At 43.0% G+C, this 20,389-nt stretch overlaps 1 protein-coding gene across 1 annotated transcript in view; it reads right to left on the reverse strand.

The window, feature by feature from the left end:
- nav2a (neuron navigator 2a) overlaps positions 1 to 20,389 on the reverse strand; it is a gene marked incomplete at its 5' end in the record, with an annotated part of 117,111 nt that overhangs the window by 25,532 nt on the left and 71,190 nt on the right. Inside the window, 7 exons of the mRNA XM_079554884.1 lie at positions 1,861 to 1,926; positions 2,637 to 2,908; positions 3,650 to 3,782; positions 7,171 to 7,477; positions 8,505 to 8,798; positions 9,167 to 9,377; positions 15,532 to 15,658. Coding sequence (XP_079411010.1) covers positions 1,861 to 1,926; positions 2,637 to 2,908; positions 3,650 to 3,782; positions 7,171 to 7,477; positions 8,505 to 8,798; positions 9,167 to 9,377; positions 15,532 to 15,658 — 1,410 coding nt within the window. The remainder of the gene's footprint in view (positions 1 to 1,860; positions 1,927 to 2,636; positions 2,909 to 3,649; positions 3,783 to 7,170; positions 7,478 to 8,504; positions 8,799 to 9,166; positions 9,378 to 15,531; positions 15,659 to 20,389) is intronic.

Raw genomic sequence — 20,389 nt, forward strand, 5'->3', positions numbered from 1 at the left:
CAAATGCGGCCCGCAGAACAATTTGTGGTGGCCGTCAGGGTTCTTGTTGAATTGGCACACATTACCAGTGATAATACTTTATACAGCAACAATTAAAACCTCAAAAACAAACATAGTAGAGATTTAACTCTATAGATGGGAGCAACATCCACACACTTTTGCTAAGGCCCCGCCCCCTCTGGGTGAAAACAGCTGATTTTGCTCTATGGCGGTCTATACAAAATCTCTCATTTCTTGTTCTAGAGATAAAAAAAATCCTTGCCAGTTTCACCATAGACTGTAAAAGGAAGAATGGACCTATTGTGGCCTACTCCTTCCTGTAGCCGTGAGGAAATGGCGGCTGGCTCTGGAAGTTCCCGGCTCCAACGGACTTTCCACTGAGCCTTTTGGCCCGTCATTCTTACCTCCACGTGTTTGTCTTAACCAGGGTTTATGTGTTTTTTACTATATTACTACTATATTTTGTGCATATTTCTTTTTTCAACATTAGCAAATATTGTGTCAAATGAATTCATGAGGGGAAATGCAAAAGGGAAAAAACAGAAAACGTTTGAGTAAATAATTGTGGTCAAGGCTACAGCTGAATGTATTTTGGATCATCATTTCTGTATTTCTGATGAACCTAAGCTGCAAAATGCATTTTATTTCTTAGTTTATTTGACAGGGTACACATGAACCTGTTACTTACCGACCCCCTGATCAGGGTTAGGGTTAGGAACGGCAAATGTAAGTTGTGTTTTGCTAACACAGATCTCACACATGTTGAGGTGTCACACTGGCATATAGACTGTAAGCTTTCCAGTCACTACACTTACGTATAATTGCAAACCCTAACCCTAAGGTGGCAGGTAACAGGAACATTTGTGTCAGTATTAGCTGCAGAGCTAGTTTTCAACTGGTGTCCCTGGACAAGGGGTATAACACCAACAACAATTACACAACATCTAGAAAATGTTTAAAGTGTTAGTCGGGCAATGTTTTTTTTTTCCACGAAACTTAGATTTAATGCCAGATTAAAGCAAGTTTAATGCTTTTTTCATTTTGACATAATTTATTCAATGACTTTTAATGTTTTTTTAAATGCCCTGCAAAAAACCCTGTTAACACGTGCAACATCGTCCTAATGTTATTCATTTACTATTACCTATTCTAAAGGATGGAGCTGGCTCCAAAAGCTAATTTGCTAGCATAAACGAGCTTCAGCTAGCCTCAGTCCATTCTTAATGAACACATCAGCTCAGTGTTAGAATCCAGAGCTATTTTATTTGTAATGGAAACAGATTATAGAGCCAGTTTATTGATTGCTAATCTCTGTCAATGGTTATTATTGAGGGAACAGCTCCCCCTGGTGGCTGTGTATCATGCCCTTTGTGACTTCTTTAATCGATAATATTCAGCCTGATTAAACGTGCTCAGCATTAGGCCAGATTTATGATTCAGCGAGTCTTCAAATGCACATCTGCGAATTACCTAAAGCAGATGTTTTCCTTTGCCTCTTCAGATTCTACAAATTAACAAGTCTCATACGAAAGGCTTCTGTTTCACCCAAAGGGATGGCGCTAATGCTAACCATCTCAGTGACGCAGACACTGCTCCCATCTATACAACCATATAGAAAAAATAAATGAAACGATTAAACACCCCTAGTCTAACCCTATAACACAATAATACATGACTTTACCATGGCATTGACATCATTACCGATGGCACTGATGCCACACATTTACACAGTAACTGAGTGTTTATGAAGCAGTGAAGTGTCTTGCACGGGGACACAAAGACCTCAGTGACTGTCACTGAGGCTCATGCAGCGACACGGTCTACCACCAGAGCACAGAGCAGACACCGACTGGGCGTTACCTGTCCTGTTTCCGAGGCAGAGTGTTTCGAGAGAACAGCGGACTCGCCGAAGGAGACGACAGAGGACTGAGAGAGAGAAGATTCACAAAATACAAGAGCCGTGAACTACAGGACACGACTTTACCCCATGTTTATGTTCTGGCTGAGTGGTGTGTCAAGGCGAAACGCGGCAGGTGAATGGAGGATTAAAAAATAATGAGGGGGATGTCAATTTGAAACTTGAAGTGTGGAATCTGTAGGAGCTAATGTATGTTAAATAGCTAAAGTAAGTGCATATTTCTCCTTTCTTTAGCCGCTGCTGTCTCCCAAAAAGGAAATGACCATATTTGGATTACAGCGTCATCTCGGTCACGGCCGTTCGTGCTACACGTGGATACCAAAAATGTGAGTATTTGTGAATGAAGAAGCATGGGAAAGACCAGGGAGCACCGTCATGATGGAAGGATTTCGTGTTGTAGTTGCACTGTTTTTGGCCCAGTTAAACCTGTATAGGCCCTTGGTTTCTATCTTTTCAATTTTTTTTGTCCAATGTTTGCCCCAATTTTCTATTGAAATCAGAAAGAACTTTCACGTGGCATTTCCCTTTTATTGCTCAGTTCTAGAGATACCATTTGAAGTCCAATCTAGCAGCTTCAAAGAACAGAGGGGTGTCTTTGGACAGAAAAAGGCAGATGGAGCTGAAAAAGCAAAGCACTAGCAATCCATGTGCAAAAAGTGGATGAAAAACTGTAAATGGATGAGGTTGGCAGCTATGAGCCCCGCCCCGTGCCCCTCACCTCTCCGACAGGCCCGTCCTGGCGCTCCCGTTCCTCCCCGGGGGGTGGTCGTCGCGCTGGTCGATGGACTCGCTGCTGGTGTGCATGCTGCTGACGGAGGGGTAGCCCGCGCTGCTCGAGGCCCCCAGCCCCAGCGTGCCATCCCTGCTGGGGCCCGACGAGGTGCTCAGGGTCCCGTCTCGGCTCGGGACGCTGCAGGTGCTCATGGAGGTGCCCCACGTCAGGCTGCCGGAGGGGCCCGAGGAGGAGTACACCGATCCGGGAGTGGAAGCCTGGAGAGAGGAGACGTCCATCTTTAACACTGCGCTAATGGTAGTACTGTAATATTTTCAAAAACCTGTTTGCGCTTTCTGAAACTGCGTCAAATACTAAAATGAGACTAAAATCGAACTGAACGTTTGCTAATTTTTTAACATCCTGAGTGTGTTTCTTTTAGGCTGTTTACAAAAAATGTGTAAAGTTAAGCAGAGGGCTTGGAGTAGAGACACTGCTCCTCCACAAAAGGACTTTTACAGAGACACTGGCTGCATCTAAAAAGTGCCAAAGTAGTTCCTTGGTTCTTCTCCTTCCTCCTTTTCCTTAACCATTGAGGCCGACGTTATGAGGTGGACCTTGAGGAACCTTTCGCAGTTAGGAACAGGAGCTTCAGCTGCTCCGATCTGAGTGTTCCTGGTTGTTCCTGGTGCTCCTAACTGTACTGACACATTTGGATGCTCCTTGTCACGGCTGAGGTTGACGCACGTCCAGGTCAACAATGAGGAGAAGGAGGTTCAGACAAGAAAAGTCAGAGCGACCTCAGCGAGTCCGTAACACTATCTCGAAGATCGACCGATGGAAGCTGAGTCAGTGCAATCAGTCCAGACACATTGAGCCCGACGGGAGAGTAACGGTTTAGATGAAGTCAGGCGCCTGTTCGGTCACGTCTCTGTGATTCACCGAGATCCCAGCTTCAATGTGAATCACAGACAGGTGTTTGAACAGGTCAAAAGGTTAAGAAAGGGGGAGATAGTGACCTGCTCGCTGTCCGCTCCCTGGTTACAGTCCGAGGGCACGTTGGCGGCGTGGGGGTTGGAGATCACCGTGGAGTTCTTCATGTTCTCGGCTGTAGTGACCGGAGCCTGTTTGCCCTGCTTCCCCCCAAACAGTCTGCAGAGAGAACCACACAAACACCACACCTTCGTTAAATGCAGAGGAAAGACAATTGGACAAATGGCAAACTTTTAAGCAAAACATTTGGTCAATTTCAGCCAAAATTCAACACAGTAAGAATTTTCACATGTCTGACTCTCTGATTAAAAAGTCTTTGAGTTTGTGTTTGGAAAGGACCAGGGATGGGAATTGATAGGGTTTTATCGATGGAATGGAAGATTTGCCTTTTTTTAACGTAATCTGCGCAATCACATAAAGCGTTCTAGTCTGCTAAAAACAAAATCCTGAAAAAAAATATCTTTGTCATATAAATATAGCCAACAATGTAAATCATTGGTAGTGGCTTGACTTTAGTGACAGTGGCCTGTGACCAGGGGCTGATGCAGTAACTTACTAGCCCGGCCAAGTTTATTAACCAATCAGAGAAAACCAGATGAATGGCATGCAACGTGTTTTGTAAACAAGGAAGATAGTGATTTTACGAAGCATCAGCCAAAGAGCAAAGACTAATGAGAACAATCTATGTCGTTTATGACACCAAAACTTAAGGAACAAGGAGTCATAAGCAACTGTTCAGATTTTAAATGTATTAGAATTAAATATGAATACCATACCTAACGGCTGTTTTAATCAATGTAGGTTTGGAACGAGACCAAAAAAAGTTTGTAGCATCGACATCGACACAGGCACATTCTTGCTAAGCACATTTAAATATTTTACAAGTGGTTAATTTGGTCTTTCTGCCGATCTATTATTGGATCGATACAAAACTTTTCCAGATGTGATCGGCTGTGAGCAACGTTCACGACGGTCCTAAATTTGAACAGACACAAAAAGCACGAGAGTGGATGGCCAGGCAAGTAACTTATATGTGAGAAGATCTTTGAGTGCATAAACGTGTGAGCAGCTTGAAACGGCCCGTCATCCCTGATCAGTCTGAATCTATACATAATAATTCTCAAAATCATCTAGGATCTTTTGGATCCTGAAAGAAACCCACCCAGACACAGGAGAACATGGGTACTCCACACAGGAAAACCCCACACCATCCGGGAATCAAGTGAGTGTATACCAGTGAGTGCAAACCACATTCAAATACAAATAAAAGACTTGGCCCTGGATCCTTCTTTAAATCTGAGCTTGGATTTTTGTAAATGTCTCAGATTGGGCTAAGCTTTACACCTCACAACTCGTCTCTTTGTTGTCTCCCTTCCAACAATGGAGCCTTGATAAACTCTGTGGCACCGGTTAAAAACAGTCCTTTTATTCATAGGTTTCAGGAGGGATAAACCCGTCTGTGTCTGAGTGTAACTTAATCAGGGGCGTTGTGTCGCAACTCGTGTCCGGCCGACGATGTGACGACATCTGAGCAGACTCAAAACAGACGAGGGAGAAATGATAAGGAAGAGAGGGAGCCGCTCGAGTTTAGGCCTGTCCGGGTGAAATCAGGACAATGACAGAGGAGCTGCAGAATCCCAGCCACGGTGAACGCAACACGCTTTCAGTTTGTAGCAGTCTGGGTTTGTGGGTCAAGGATGACAACAGGAAACAAATGAATACATGGGGATGTTACTGAGGAAAAATATCTTTAAGAAGTCATCAAAATATGGTTAAAAGCTCAAAAATTAAGACTAAACCAGGTAATAATGCTACAAGTTTCCTTAAATTGGATGGTTTCATTAAGGAGACCAGATCGTAACCTGTCAAATGTGGGATATTAAGCTTTTATAAGAGGGAAAAAGCAGCAAATTGAAACGCTATCTATCACTTTAATAAATAGGTTAACAATGAACCATTATAATAGTATGTTGTGAAAGTGTGTATGGTGCACATTCCCGCTAATAAATACTCACTGTGCAAACATTAAAGGGACTATACGGAGTCTAAAAATGTTAAAATTCTGTATTTTCCTCCCCCTACATGTTCATGGCATGTCCTAATGTGTAGAATGAGCTCAGACCTGTTCACCACAACTGCCTCTAAAATCCTGCACTGTCACTCAGAAAGGTGTTAATTCGGGTCCGAAGTGCCGTCATGCACGAGCTTAATATAGAAGGTGCAGTTACATATATGACCTGAGGTGGCAGTAGTGAGTATAAAATGGCAAACTTGCATCTAGCCCCTTTAACCTCTTAACTCCCACCTGAACGGATCCCATTTTCTCCAGTTTGGCTTTACCCTAATCAAAAAGCTTCTTGGGAAAAAAGCACCAAAACAGCCACAAAAAATGAGAAGAAAACAAGGATGTAAACGCAACAAAAATTCAACAAAAATGTGACAAAAATTCAACAAAAAAGTGACAAAAATTCAACAAAAATGTGACAAAAATTCAACCAAAAAGTGACAAAAAATCAACCAAAAAGTGACAAAAATTCAACAAAAAAATGACAAAAATTCAACAAAAATGTGACCAAAAAGAAAAAAAAACATTAAAAAGGTGACACAACACAGCAACACCGCGAGGAAAAAGATCAGTTTTGTGGGTCTTAGCTTTCAAATGAGGTGTTACACAGACCTATATAATGGCCAAAGAGGACAGAATGCATTTGGTTCAGGCGGGTGGTAAGAGGTTAATAATAGACTATCATTCAGTGCAGGCAAAAACTGTAACAGTATCGGTGTGCAGCAAAGATCATGTGTCTCTGTAGCAGCAGAACAATGGGCTCTAAAGCCAGAGTGAACTGTTCTACTTTAAACTAAGCAGACCGATCAGTGATCCACACTTCAGTCATCGTCTGAGGAATAAAATAAAGTCTGAACGCGGGACACGGCTCCTACATTTTGCTTTGGGTTTTAGGGTTCAAAGCTCAATAAATCAGGCAGGAATCAGATATTAGAAAATCCGCATGGGAAAAAGTAATCTTGACTGGATAATATGAGGTCGTTGCCACAATGCGAGAACATTTATTTTGAGAAATGGCCTTCAAAGTTACAATTACAGGGAAATCTGTGGAGAAAGTGTGACTGAAACAGCTCATTGTGACTCAGCTGTAAAACTAAGCTGAACGAACAGTGAACTTATCCTGCGTATTTGTGGCTTTCAAACCTGCCTCTGGGCGCCTCAGCGTTATGTCTTACATCTTTAGATAATGTGTTTGGAAAGGAGGCTTTATCAGAGGGACTGTGTTGGAGCGCCCTCTACAGGCAGCCGTGGGAATTGTCTGTTGTAAACAAAAATAGAAGCTTTGATGATGCTGATAGACTGAGGAGGACACTTCCCGGCAACAAAACAAAAGGGGAGCAGTTGGAGCAGTTGACGAAGAAACAAACAAATGATCCCTTTAACTCCCACCTGAACCGAGTTTACCCAAATCTAAAAGCTAAACAACCCAATGAAGCGACATTCTGCTGGGTCTGTTTTTGACAACATAAACGTCACCCTGACCTGCGCAGCGTGGGAGAGGAGGACGACACCTGCTGCCTCCCGCTGACCGCACTTCCTGCTCCAGACTCCACCCCCTTCTCTCGGTCCGTCTGATTGGCCAGTTTGAGGTGGTTCTTGTTGGTCACTGAGAGCACGGCGGTCTCGATGCTGCTCGTAGACGACCGGTTCCCGTTACGCGCCGCCGCTCCGGAGCGCCCCGGCCTGGGCAGACTGCGGTACTGCAGCGTGCCCCGCGCGCTCATGGGTAAGAAGCTGTCGTCATGGTGACTCAGGGATACACCCACTTCCTGTCCACCGGATTTCAGACCTAGAGATGTTACGAAGACAGATTCTAGTCATTGGAATTAGATTCAGATTTACTTTTTAAATCACATTTCAGCTATCAGTTACCTCTTAACCCCCACCTGAACAGAGCACATTTTCTCCAGTTCGGCTTTACCCAAATCTAAAAGCTTCTTGAAAACACCAGTGACATAATAGAGACGATAATGAGGATGAAAATGCAAAAAAGTGACAAAAATGCGGAAAAAAAAGTGACGAAAAAGTAACAAAGACACCACAAAAGAGCACCAGAGAAGTGACAAAAAAAGCAATGAAAAAAATCAGTTTAACTGAGTTTTGTAGGTCTTAGCTTTCAAATGAGGTGCTACACTGGCCTATAGGCTGTAACCTTTTAGATTTTGGTAAAGCTGAACTGGAAAAAATGCACTTGGTTAAGGCGGGGGTTTAGAGGTTAACCTTTCAACTTCGTAATTAACACATTACCACAATATAGTCGCATTTGGAAAAGAGTAGGACAGAGACAGCAAGAGTCATCTGCAATTCACAAAGAAAGATAAACAGAGGAGGAGACAGGACACAACCCTGCGGTGATCCAGAGAAGAATTTACCCTCTAACCCCCCGCATTAACCGAGTGCATTTTCTCCAGTTCGGCTTGACCAAAATCTAAAAGTTTCTCGACTGGAGCTTACAAGGCCAAAGTGGCGCCTCATTTGAAAGCTAAGACCGACAACACTCATCTCAGCTTCTTCCTCCCTATGATTGCCACGGTCACATTTTTTGTGGCTTGATCACAATGACATTACACGCAATGTGGCCAAAGTGCTACAACAACAAAAAACGCCGCGAAACGCAATAATGCCACAAAAAAGCTAAGAAAATTGTATAAAAAAAAAAATCTGAAAAAAATGTGACAAGAAAGCAAAAAAAACAAAAACGCTGTAAGCTCCAGTCGAGAAGCTTTTAGATTTGGGTAAAGTGGAACTGGAGAAAATGTGCTTGGCTAAGGTGGTCAGCAGGGATAGTGGAGTTTCTAGGAGACCTAAAGGCTCACCTGCAGTCAGCGGCCTCTGTGTGGACTTGGGCAGTTTCCCCAGCGTGGCCGAGCCGCTGCTGATGGTGGCGCCGCTGGCCGTGACCATGGAGCCCGGCGGCTTCTTGAACCCGAAAGAGGAGCAGGAGTTTGGGGCGCGTGAGGAGAGGGCGCCGGGCGCGGGGTCTGACAGTGTCTGGGTCAGATGGAGGTTTGTGGAGCTGCGATTGGGACAGGTCTTTTTAGGGTCGTCCACGGTGTCAGACAGAGGAGAGAGGCGGCCCTTCTCCGACACCTTCACATCGTCTGTTTTAGCTGCAGAAGCAGGACAAGTGATTAATAACATTCAATACAATAGAAAAAAATGGTCAATTAAATGTTTTCTTGACAGTCCTTCAGCCCCATTAACCTCTTATCCCCGTCTTAACCTTTCCCCAGTTTCTCATTTGAAAGCTACAAAATTAATCAGATAAACGGATCTTCATCCTCACGTCACATTCTTTTCACTCTTTTTATCATCACTTTTTTGCATTTTCATCTTCTTTATATCGCTTTGACGCTTTTTTTCAAGATGCTTTTAGATTTGTGTAAAGCCAAACTGGATCAAATGTGATCGGTTCAGATGGAGGTTAAAAACATTTATTCTTAAAATCACCACACAAACTGGTATGTGGGTGCAGTACCTGTGTGTTGGCCCTTGGTGGCGCTATTCCCATTGCTGGAGCTGGCTTTGGTCCTGGGGGAGGTGACGCCGACCTGCGCGCTCATGCCCCGCCTCCAGGACCCGGTGTGGGCCACGGCCTGACCCGAGTACTGGCTCTTCCTCCCTGAGGCCGCTCCGTCTGGGGCCCAGTCGCCCGACGACGCCACACGCTTCTCTGCATCTGTCACCGGCTGAAGGACGGAGGAGAGCGAGGGAATTAGGTTTACTTTGAGTTTTAAGGTCAAGGTTAAGGTAGGGAAATTTATCCTCCGCATTTGACCCATCCTCAATGTCGCCGGGGCGACATGTAGGAGCAGTGAGCTAGGAACCATCTCCATGATGTGGAGCCAGGCTAACGGTCAGAAACACCTGGCCAGAGGCCTAACCTATTGTACATGTTTTAGTGGTAGGGGAAACTGGAACACCCGGAGGATACCTACACAGACATGCAAACCCCACACAGAAAGGCCCCGTCCAGGTGGGAATCGAACCCAGGACCTTGTAGCTGTAAAGCACAAGCGCTAACTGCTGCACTACCCTGCCAATTAAAGGTGACAAAACAGTGGAAAATGCAAAATGATGGTATTAGTACCACATGAAATAGAGTCATAAGAACCAAAAAAAAAAAAAATGAAGATCGCAATTTCAGGGTCACTATTGAAATCACAGAAGCTGAAGTTAAAGATCCGTTACACTACATTTCATGGGGGAAAAAAAAAACGGATGTGTAATTGACCTTTTTGTGATCCAGCAGATGTATGGGTGGTTAACATGGCGCCTTTACTTTCAATCATGATAGCCTCTACAACTCTCCAGGATCAATTGTTTTGTAGGTTTTCTGGTAAGTGAAAATCTAATAGCAATGACCCTCGAGCGTCATAGAGGCCTCTGTGATGGAAAATAAAGACGCCATGCTGACCACTAAATAAAAAACTTGTTTTTTTTCACATAAATAGTTGCATAATGCACCTTCAAGTTTCATAACAGGGAACTAAATGTAAACATGTCTCCATGTAGTAACCACTAAACGTAAAATATGTTTTTTTTCATTCATAGGTTATTTTTTTTTCCATTTAGAAAAATCTTATTTCACCAAAAATAGGATCAATCTAAATACACACGCTGAGCATTAGTCAGACAAAGGTCTTTTGCTACATAAAGATCCAGGAGCAGAGAAACAAAACTTGCAGGAGCACGCAGTAAAGTGAGACCCAGGCGAGTGAGAGGCGGCCCTCGCTTCAGTCTGAGTTTGCTTGATTTTTGCGTAAAGCGGGAAGGAGTCCGAATCTCAGGCTTACTTTAGTAAATGAGGGCTTGTGTGCTTTCCCAAACTTGTTCTTTGTCCTGTGAACAGGTCTCCATTAACGATGATCTCTCCGGTGTTTAGTGCTCTTCTTGGGGCGATGTTTGTGGATGCAGTAAAAATGCACAGTTTCACAGACTCCCCTAAAGTCTGTTTACGGCCGGTTGCTAAGTGTTTGCTAAAGACCGCTGTGTTTACAGCCCGCGCTCTCACACTTTACTGCCGCCGCGGGTCATTCTGCTCCAGCGTCGACACATTTAAAAACCAGGGAACACTGGCAGAGTCTGTGAGCCTCGTTGCTATCGTAAAAGTACACATGCAACTGGGTCAGACATGAATCCAATAGTAAAAGTAGCCCATTGTGTATTTGCTGTAGTCAGTAGTATTAAGTAGTGTTGAGACTTTGCAGCTTCAAAACCATGAAGACGGTGCTGCAGGAGTCGGTCACACTAAAAGTAGAGATGCACCGTTCCAGCTTTTTTGCTTCCGATACGATACTGGAGGTTTGATTGAATATCTGCCGATATCCCATATTAACCGATTCCAAAAGATATTCATAGACATGGCTGTGGCATCGATATAACAGGTGTCGGTTCAATATCGGATATTTGGAATCGATACCAAATATCTGGTGAAGAAAACCCCTCACAACAACAGTTCAGATAAAAACCACTCTCCAGGAGGTGTGTGTGTGTGTTTGTCAAAGTCAACAATCAAGAGAAGAGAATACAGACAATTAACCACAAGGTGTAAACCACTGGTGAGCCTCAAAAACAGGAGGCAAAAAACATGTCAAAAAGCATTTACAGTTCTGAAACAACATCCTAGGACAGATGAGACAAAGATCAACTTGTACCAGAGTGATGGAAGAAAAAAGTCTGGAGAAAGAAAGGATCTGCTCATGATTGAAAACATCCCCCCTCCTCAGTGAAACATAGTGGTGCAGCATCATGGCCCGGGCTTGTTTGGGCCAATGGAACTGTTCCCTTGCATTTATTGATGATGTGACTGTTGACAAAAGCAGCAGGATGAATTCTGAAGTGTTTCGGACAATATTATGATCTCATATTCAGCCAAATGCTTCACAGTACCAATGACCCAAAGAGCTTTTAAAGCCAAAAAAGCGAAACGTTATTCAATTCAATTCAGCATTTCACTTGCTGAAGACCAAACTGAAGGGAAAATGTTCCAAGAACAAGGAGGAACTGAAGACATTTGCAGTAGAGGCCTGGGAGAACACCACCAGGGATGAAACCCAGCGCCTGGTGACGTCTGTGCCTTCTGGACTTCAGGCTGTAATTGACTGTAAGGATTTGCAACCAAATATTAAAAAAGAAAAAATTTGATTTGAAGAATTGAGTCGATGTCCCAATATTTATGGACCTGACTGTATATATTCCATTTTGAAAACCTACCTAAAACCCTAAAGAAAACTGAAATGAAATTGATCCTGAAGCATCACAGGAGCCTCCGGGATGGAAAGCGAAGGTGCCAAGCTAACCACCCATTTAAAAGTGAAGGCTTCACTCATTGTCTGTGCATGGGTTTTTGAGCATCACCAATGTCAGCAACACTTTGTACAAGAAACAATTTCAACATTTTATACCACCTGTAGATAAACGTGCATATTTTTTTAATCTTATCTTTGGCATTTCTGAGGAAACTAAAGTAGGAATGAGCAGTTTAAATACGCTTGATTTCCCCAAACTGACTCCACAAACCATCACTAACCACGGCTGACTACTATTCTGCAATGCCCTCTGCAGAATAGTAGTTTACACCTGCAGCTCTGGACTGAAAAATGTCTTTCGATGTTGTCTGAAAAGCTCTGAGTGTGAGTGTCTGTTGAAAGGCGCGGCCCTTTGCTTTCAAAACAAACACTGCTCCAGGTGTTTTGAGAGGCTAGAGAGAGTTGATTAAATCGGGTTGAGAGCGTGCACTGTGTCCGCTCTCCGTGTTATGACTGACAACAAAAGGCTGTTACAGAGAGCGGCTCAGAAAAAAAATAACTTTCCAAATGTAGTAGAGTGGGAGCCGTTAAAGTGTGGAGTCTTATGGAGCGACTAAAGTGCAGATGTTGTTAAAGAGTGGAATGAAAACGGCCCTAAACTTTTGTCCCTGTGTGTATTTCTCTTTCATTTTCATTCATTTTCATTTTTTTATTTATTTCATTCATTTAAAAATGCAACAGCAGCATTTAGCATGAATGAAAAGGAGCAGAAAGAAGTAAAAAACTTATGATGTCTGCCCCTAATCAACACAAAATCATTTACAGTTCCAGTTCATTTAAATGTTAAACTGTCTCATGCAGCCGTCTTTTTTTTTTTTTTTCTTTTTTTTTTTCTTGTCCAAGACATCAAAACACAAAATACAAATACATAAATAAAGTTGATCTGCTACTCCGCAGTGTCATATTTTTGTAACATTGATAATTTTACATACTTCTTAAACACATCAATGGACTTAGAAGTTTTAACTTTACAATCAAGACTGTTCCACAGAGTGACTCCTTTGATTGAGATACATCTTTCCTTTGTTGCCGATTGAAACCTGGGTTTTGTAAAAACCTCAGTACCTTTTAGTTCATATCTGCTTTTTCTCTTATTGAATCTGCTTTGTAAATTATTTGGTAAACTTTCCAGATGAGCTTTATACATGGTTTTTAAAAGGTTAAACTCAACTAATTCACAAAATTTCAGTGTTTTTAGTTGTATAAATAAAGGATTGGTATGGTCTCTGTATCCACTTCCACTGGCGACTCTAATCGCTCTTTTCTGTAACAGAAAAATTGGATTAATGTATGTTTTGCAGGCACTTCCCCACACTTCAATGCAATAGGTCAGATATGGAACAATCAATGAGTTATACAACAAAAACAATGCATTCTTATTGAGAGAATCTTTGACTTTATACAGCACAGCTATTATTTGGGATACCTTTACTTTGACATTATCAATATGCGATTTCCATGTCAAGTGTTCATCAATCATGACGCCGAGAAACTTAATCTCATGTGCCCTTTCAATTTCTAATCCGTTGATAAACAATGATGCTTCGACATATTTCCTTTTACTACAAAAGATCATAAACTTGGTTTTGCTAATATTTAGGGACAATTTATTGGCATTGAACCACCGCATAATTTTCTGGAATTCATTCTCTACTATTTGCAGGACATCTTTCTTCCCGTCATGTTTGGATCACAGCGTCATCTCGGTCACAGCCTTTCGTACTACACGTGGATACCAAATGCCAGTATTTGTGAATGAATAAGCGTGGAAAAGACCAGGGAGCGACATAGCCATGTTGGAGTTACTTCCTGGATAAATCTCAGGCTCAAACTGACAAAACGTCATGAAATAAACATCGTAAAGGGAGAGTTTGGTCTGTTTTTCACTCTGACATTAAAACGAATGCACCAAACATCTCGACACTGCGGGTAATATCAAAGTTCCACACAGAGGCTTTAAGCTGGGCGTGTGGCTGTGAGACGGTGTTGGCCTGCCCCTGTCCAAACCCCGCCGCCGTCTCCCTGGAGGTCAGCTTCAGTTCAGGGACATTCCGCTCAGAGGAATGTGCTTCTCTGGGTCGCTCTGCTCACATGAGACCAACGTGACACTCCGGTCCTCTCTGTGACCACAGCACGTACAGCGGTCACCTCTCAGTGAGGAGGCGGCCGGTTCCGTTACCTGAGAGCGCTTTCCTCTGGGGCTGCAGGAATGTTGCTACAGGACAGGGAAGGCAAACACTTTGGAGATTTCATGGAGCAAATTACACTGAGACTTTTTGAACAAAGAGTTGCTCAAAATGTCAAGCCACATTTGAGGCAGAATGACGGCTGTGACCAAAGTATCGCCATGGCAATATCGGGCGACGAAATATCCACATCGAAAGAAGCCTCAAATTTTATTTGGTCACATTTTCAAACTTCAAAGAGATGTTTGTAATTTTTCCTCTCACAAATGGGAAGGAAAAAATGTCTGAAAAGTCATGGTTTTACAATATTAAAAAAATATTGTCACGGGACATCAAACGATTTGTTGCCAAAAGCCAACAGGGTCGTAAGAAGTGAGATGACGATGCTGAAGAAAAATCAAGCATGGAGCCACTAGGAATCCATTATCTACTACCTGTCATTGTCAGCCACTGTAACTGACCTGAAGTGTCCAGAAGTACAAGGTGTTCAGTGCTTAGAGACATCATGACCATGAGTCACTCTGACCTCAATAGTCCATCAAACCCGTGAAAGATCTCTCTTTAGATCATTCCTGATCCAGTCTAAACATCTTAGCTAATGCGTCTTGAACAATAGCGGTTGGGTTTCCACTTTTCCCACATTGGCGATGTCTCTTAAAGGGACTATACAAAGTTTAAAAAGGATAAAATTATGTATTTTCCTCCCCCTACATGTTTCAACAATGTCCTAATGTGTAGAATGAGCTCAGACCTGTTCACCACAACTGCCTCTAAAATCCTGCACTGTCACTCAAAAAGGTGTTAATTCGGGTCTGAAGTGCCGTCATGCACGAGCTTAATATAGAAGGTGCAGTTACACATATGACCTGAGGTGGCAGTACTGAGTATAAAATGGCAAACTTGCATCTAGCCCCTTTAACACAGAACACCGTGTATTTCTGGACACTTCATGTTGGTTACAGCTGCTGAAAATGACAGCACTGGACACAGATAATGGAATACTGATGGCTCTAAATTTATTAGGCTTGATTTTTCTTTACTCTTTGACGTTACTTTCGGTCTGTTTCTGTCATCTTACTTCTCGTGACCCTGTTGTCTGTTGGCAACAAAACATTTGATGGTTCTGTGGTCTTTCAAGTCAAATTTCAAGAGGGCTGAATCTCTGACCAGCTTTTAACAATTTGTGACTATCCAGAGTTTTCCAGACGTCTTTTCCTTCCCATTTTGAGTGTGGGAAAATAAGTGCATAATAAATCTGCACTTGATTCAGAGTGTGGACCTGCTTTACCCACGCTTCCTCTCATTGCAAACATCTCCATCACCTGGGAGGCTTCATGTTGAAGTACCTGTTTCCTCTGGGCAGCCGGAGTGTTGCTGTAGGAGGAGATGGAGGAGCTGGTGTTGATGTCGTCTGTGTCGATGTTATCGATGTTGTCGCTGACGCCGCTGCTCACGGAGCTGCTGTCGTCCCAACTGCCAAAACACAAAGAGACACAGAAGATCAGGCTCAGTCTGAAAGTACAATGCTACCATGAAACACACTGGGCCAGACTTCATTTTGGACCAAACCTAGGGAAGATCATTTGGACCAAAGCAGTGAAGGAATCAATCACGGAAAAAAAAAGTATAAAAATGGAACAATATTTCCATTGTGTTCCATTGTTCTCATTGAAGAAAATAAACCATGAATGAGCACATGGGATTATGGAAGAAACAAAACAGGATGAAATAACTCAATGTTTTATGTTTTAAATTCTTTATTCTTGGCATTTTCCCAAGGAGCTTCATATGGTCAGTGCCCCTGAAATGAGTAACAGTCTGTGAAGTCAAAACTATTGTGACGACATCGTGAAGCTCATTGAGAAAATGTCTACAAAGTACAAAGCAGTAAACTGCGTTCCAAATTATTATGCAAATTGTATTTTTGTGTCAAAAAGGTAATATAAAATAAAATAAAATAAAATAATGAAACTCATGGATGGTATCATGTCTCGGGGCTCTATGAATCACTAACATTAATCTCAAAGACCTGGAATGATTAGTTTTCAGGTTAAGCCCAGTTAAGGGAAAAACTACTGAAAAAGGGTGTTCCGCAGATCATCATTTTCAAGCAATATGGGAAAGAAAAAGGGTCTCTCTGCTGATGGAAGGCGTGAAATAGTTGAATGCCTTGGTCTAGGTATGAAAACCTTCGATATTTCATGAAAGATTAAGTGTAATCATCATACAGATAAGAGATTTGTGGATGATTCAGAGCACACATGGGTTTGTGCAGATAAAGGCACAATATGGACGGTTTCTGCCAGACACACACATCAGATTAAGAGAACAGATGCTACAAAGCAGCATACAGGTATTTGAAGCTGCTGGTGCCTCTGGAGTCTCCCGAACATCAAGGTGTAGGACCCTCCAGAAGCTGCAGTTGTGCATAAACCTTCTATCCGGGCCTCCCCTAAACTGTTAATTGAAGCTGATGAACAGAAATGGCTGCAACGGACTCAGAAATACATGAAGACTCATTTTCAAACAGTCTTGTTCACTGATGAGGGCAGGGGAGAAAACAGTAACACAAATACCATGCACACATCCACACACACACACACACACACACACACACACACACACACACACACACACACACACACACACACACACACACACACACACACACACACACACACACACACACACACACACACACACACACACACACACACACATTCACAGGCGCACATCCATACCCATACCAACATAAAATAATTCCAAAAGTAGTAAACAATCAGAACTAACAATGACAGAAAAAATAAAAAATAAAAATAATAATAATAATAAATCCATCAAGACAAAAAAAGGTAGCCAAGGAATAAATCCATTAATATACATAATAGATAATATAGATAAAGGTTGACAAAAAAAAGATCATATAAATAAATAAAGTAATAATAACCAAAAAAGAATTAAAAAACAAACAAACAATTATTTTACCTTTTAAAATCTCCATTGGTTTATTATTGCTGCAAATCCCAAAATGCATAGCGGTATGACATCACGATCCTGAACTATTAGCCCCCGCTTTAGCTCAGATAATGACATCACATTCTAGAACGTGAACGTAACCGATGGTTACACTGTCAGAATCGGTAACTTTGCCATCCGACATTCCATTGATGACATCATAGACGCATATGTCAGAGTTTTGTGTCAGCGCTTCCAGAAACTTTGTCATTCTGCATCTTCACGTCGAGCTGATCGCACACAAAATGGTACTGAGTAAATCTTTCAAAATGAAATCCTGGGATGAGTATACGGAGGAGGACAATGTCCGTGTCTATGACCCGGCATTTGACCTGGAGGCAATACTCTACCCCCCAACACCAACAGGGGGTGTAGATGAGGAGGAGACCCGGCTGGCGTCTCCGAATCATGCCCCGGTCCAGACTATACCATCGTCTGAGGCCCCCACTATACCAGAGGGCGCTGAGGAGGAGGAGGAGACCCGGCTGGCGTCTCCAAATCCTGCCCCAGTCGAGACTACACCATCGTCTGAGGCCCCCACAACACCAGGTTGCACTGAGGAGGAGGAGGAGACCCGGCTGGCGTCTCCAAATCCTGCCTCAAACCAGACTACACCATCGTCTGAGGCCCCCATTACACCAGGGGGCGCTGAGGAGGAGGAGGAGACCCGGCTGGCGTCTCCAAATCCGGCCTCAAACCAGACTACACCATCGTCTGAGGCTGAGGAGGAGGAGGAGACCCGGCTGGCGTCTCCAAATCCTGCCTCAAACCAGACTACACCATCGTCTGAGGCCCCCATTACACCAGGGGGCGCTGAGGAGGAGGAGGAGACGCGGCTGGCGTCTCCAAATCCTGCCTCAAACCAGACTACACCATCGTCTGAGGCCCCCATTACACCAGGGGGCGCTGAGCAGGAGGAGGAGACCCGGCTGGCGTCTCCAAATCCTGCCTCAAACCAGACTACACCATCGTCTGAGGCCCCCATTACACCAGGGGGCGCTGAGCAGGAGGAGGAGACCCGGCTGGCGTCTCCAAATCCTGCCTCAAACAAGACTACACCATCGTTTGAGGCCCCCATTACACCAGGGGGCGCTGAGGAGGAGGAGGAGACCCGGCTGGCGTCTCCAAATCCTGCCTCAAACCAGACTACACCATTGTCTGTGCGACAGATACAAGAGCTTCAGGAGGAGCTTAAGCGGGTGAGGTCAGATCTAGACAAAGAAGTTCTCAAAAATAAAGCACTTGAACAAGCTCTAAACAACCAGAAAAGAATGACCGAGAACAAATCCATCCAGCTGGAACAGGCTACGACCCTTCTCCAAAAGAAAGAGAACTATATATACAAGCAGGTAATGTCTAGCAAGGAGCTAGCAGACAAACTAGAAATGCAGATCAAAAAGAACGAGACTCTCGACAAAAGTCTGAAAGCTCAGGAAAAATGTTCCAAAGACCAGTCCGCCCAGCTGAAGCAGGCAAAAGAATTGCTCCAGACAAAAGAAAAGTACATTGAGAAGAAAGTTCGGGAAAATGAGGAGCTGAGAGCAGAGGTTAAAAACCAAGAGAAGGAACAAAAGGCCAAACAAAAGCAGCTCGACGACGCAAACACTCTAATCGCTAAATTGAGGGCATGGATTAAGAACCAAATTTCAGGCGACAAAAGGCCGACACCCCAACTCAACGGACAGGGCTCAAAGACTGTTAACCAAGAGACCTATTGCTCGAATCCACCAGCCAACACCACCACCACCACCAGAAAGAGCATGGGGAGAGTTCAAGCAGAAGAAACCGTCTGTAAAATCCATGAAACTGACAGTGAGAAAGTCTTTACAAAGACTGCTCTGGACACACCTGTGAACTCGAACAAAAACTCAAACAGAAAAGTTGAGGTGCCAAAGTCGAAGCCACTCAACAGATGGCACCGACGCTAAACCAACTCCAGCCAACACCTTTTCTTTTCTTTCTTTCTTTCTTTCTTTATTTCACATATATTTATTGGATTTTCGTTAATGTAAGGCATAACAAAATCAAAATCAAAACAAAAAACAGAACAGAACATTCTGGCTCAATTCAAAGACAAGTGGAACGCTCAGAGTCAGTCAGAATCACGCAATCACAATGCCATATGAGTTCAGATTATGCCTCTGTGAGGTATAGATGATATGCCCATACCAATAAAAGGGTCTTACATAGGACAAGACACTGACCAAAGCTCGAGCTATTGCCTCTGACTCCGCTCACCCATCTGAACTCTATACAATATACAGATATAGTTCCACTGGCTAAAAATCTGAAATAATAATTGCCACAGAATTGGACTGAGCTGTTCTGTAATGCTTTTTAATTTTTCTATGTTTTTTTTTTTCTACTGGGAATGTTTGTATTTTCCCTAGTCTTGTGTTTTTGTGTGTGTGTGTGTGTGCATCTGTAAGCTAAAGATGAATTTCTCTATTCTATTCTAATCTATTCTATTTTGTCTCGACAGTGCACTTTGCTGGTTAGATAATCCTTGTGCAGAATGTAAGCATCCTGTGAAGTTGCCTCTCATACTTCCCCGTGATAGTGACATCTGTTACTCCGAGCAACATGATCTATGGATTGCACTCTCTAGTAGTAGAAATTGAGAATATTTTACTGAATTCACATTTTACAATATGCCAAACATACTGTACTGTTCAGCAGGACCAGTGGTAATGAGTAAGACTAGCCACTTCGGTTTTACATTTTAGGCATAGCGGAGAAAGGTCTGAATTAAATGTATGACGTTGGGAAGGGGAGATAAGCACACGATGCAAGATTTTGAGTTGTAAAACTTTTACCTGATTACAGACACTTAAAGTTAGCATTTTTCCATGCAAGCACCCAGTCAGTCAACACCTTTTCAGAAATAAAAATAAAGCCTTTTATGAAAAAAAAAAAAGGGGGGAAAAAGCTCAAATTGTCACATGTTTAAATTAATAGTTTTATTGAGTTGCTATATGTTACAAAAAGGGGATTTTTGATGGTGCTTCACAGCAAGAAAGCCTTGGGTTTGATCTCGGGTGGGACCTTTTTGTGTAGAGTTTGCATGTTCTCCCTATGTCATAGTAGGTTTAGTGCAAATGTGGAACAATGGGTGGAAATTATCCGGCGTGGCGTGTTTACATGCATGAGTCCCATAAACGTGCACTGTCCTGGCCAAAATAAACAAAC

The sequence above is a fragment of the Gobius niger genome, assembly GCF_951799975.1.
Source record: "Gobius niger genome assembly, chromosome: 4".
In the NCBI taxonomy this organism is placed as follows: domain Eukaryota; kingdom Metazoa; phylum Chordata; class Actinopteri; order Gobiiformes; family Gobiidae; genus Gobius; species Gobius niger.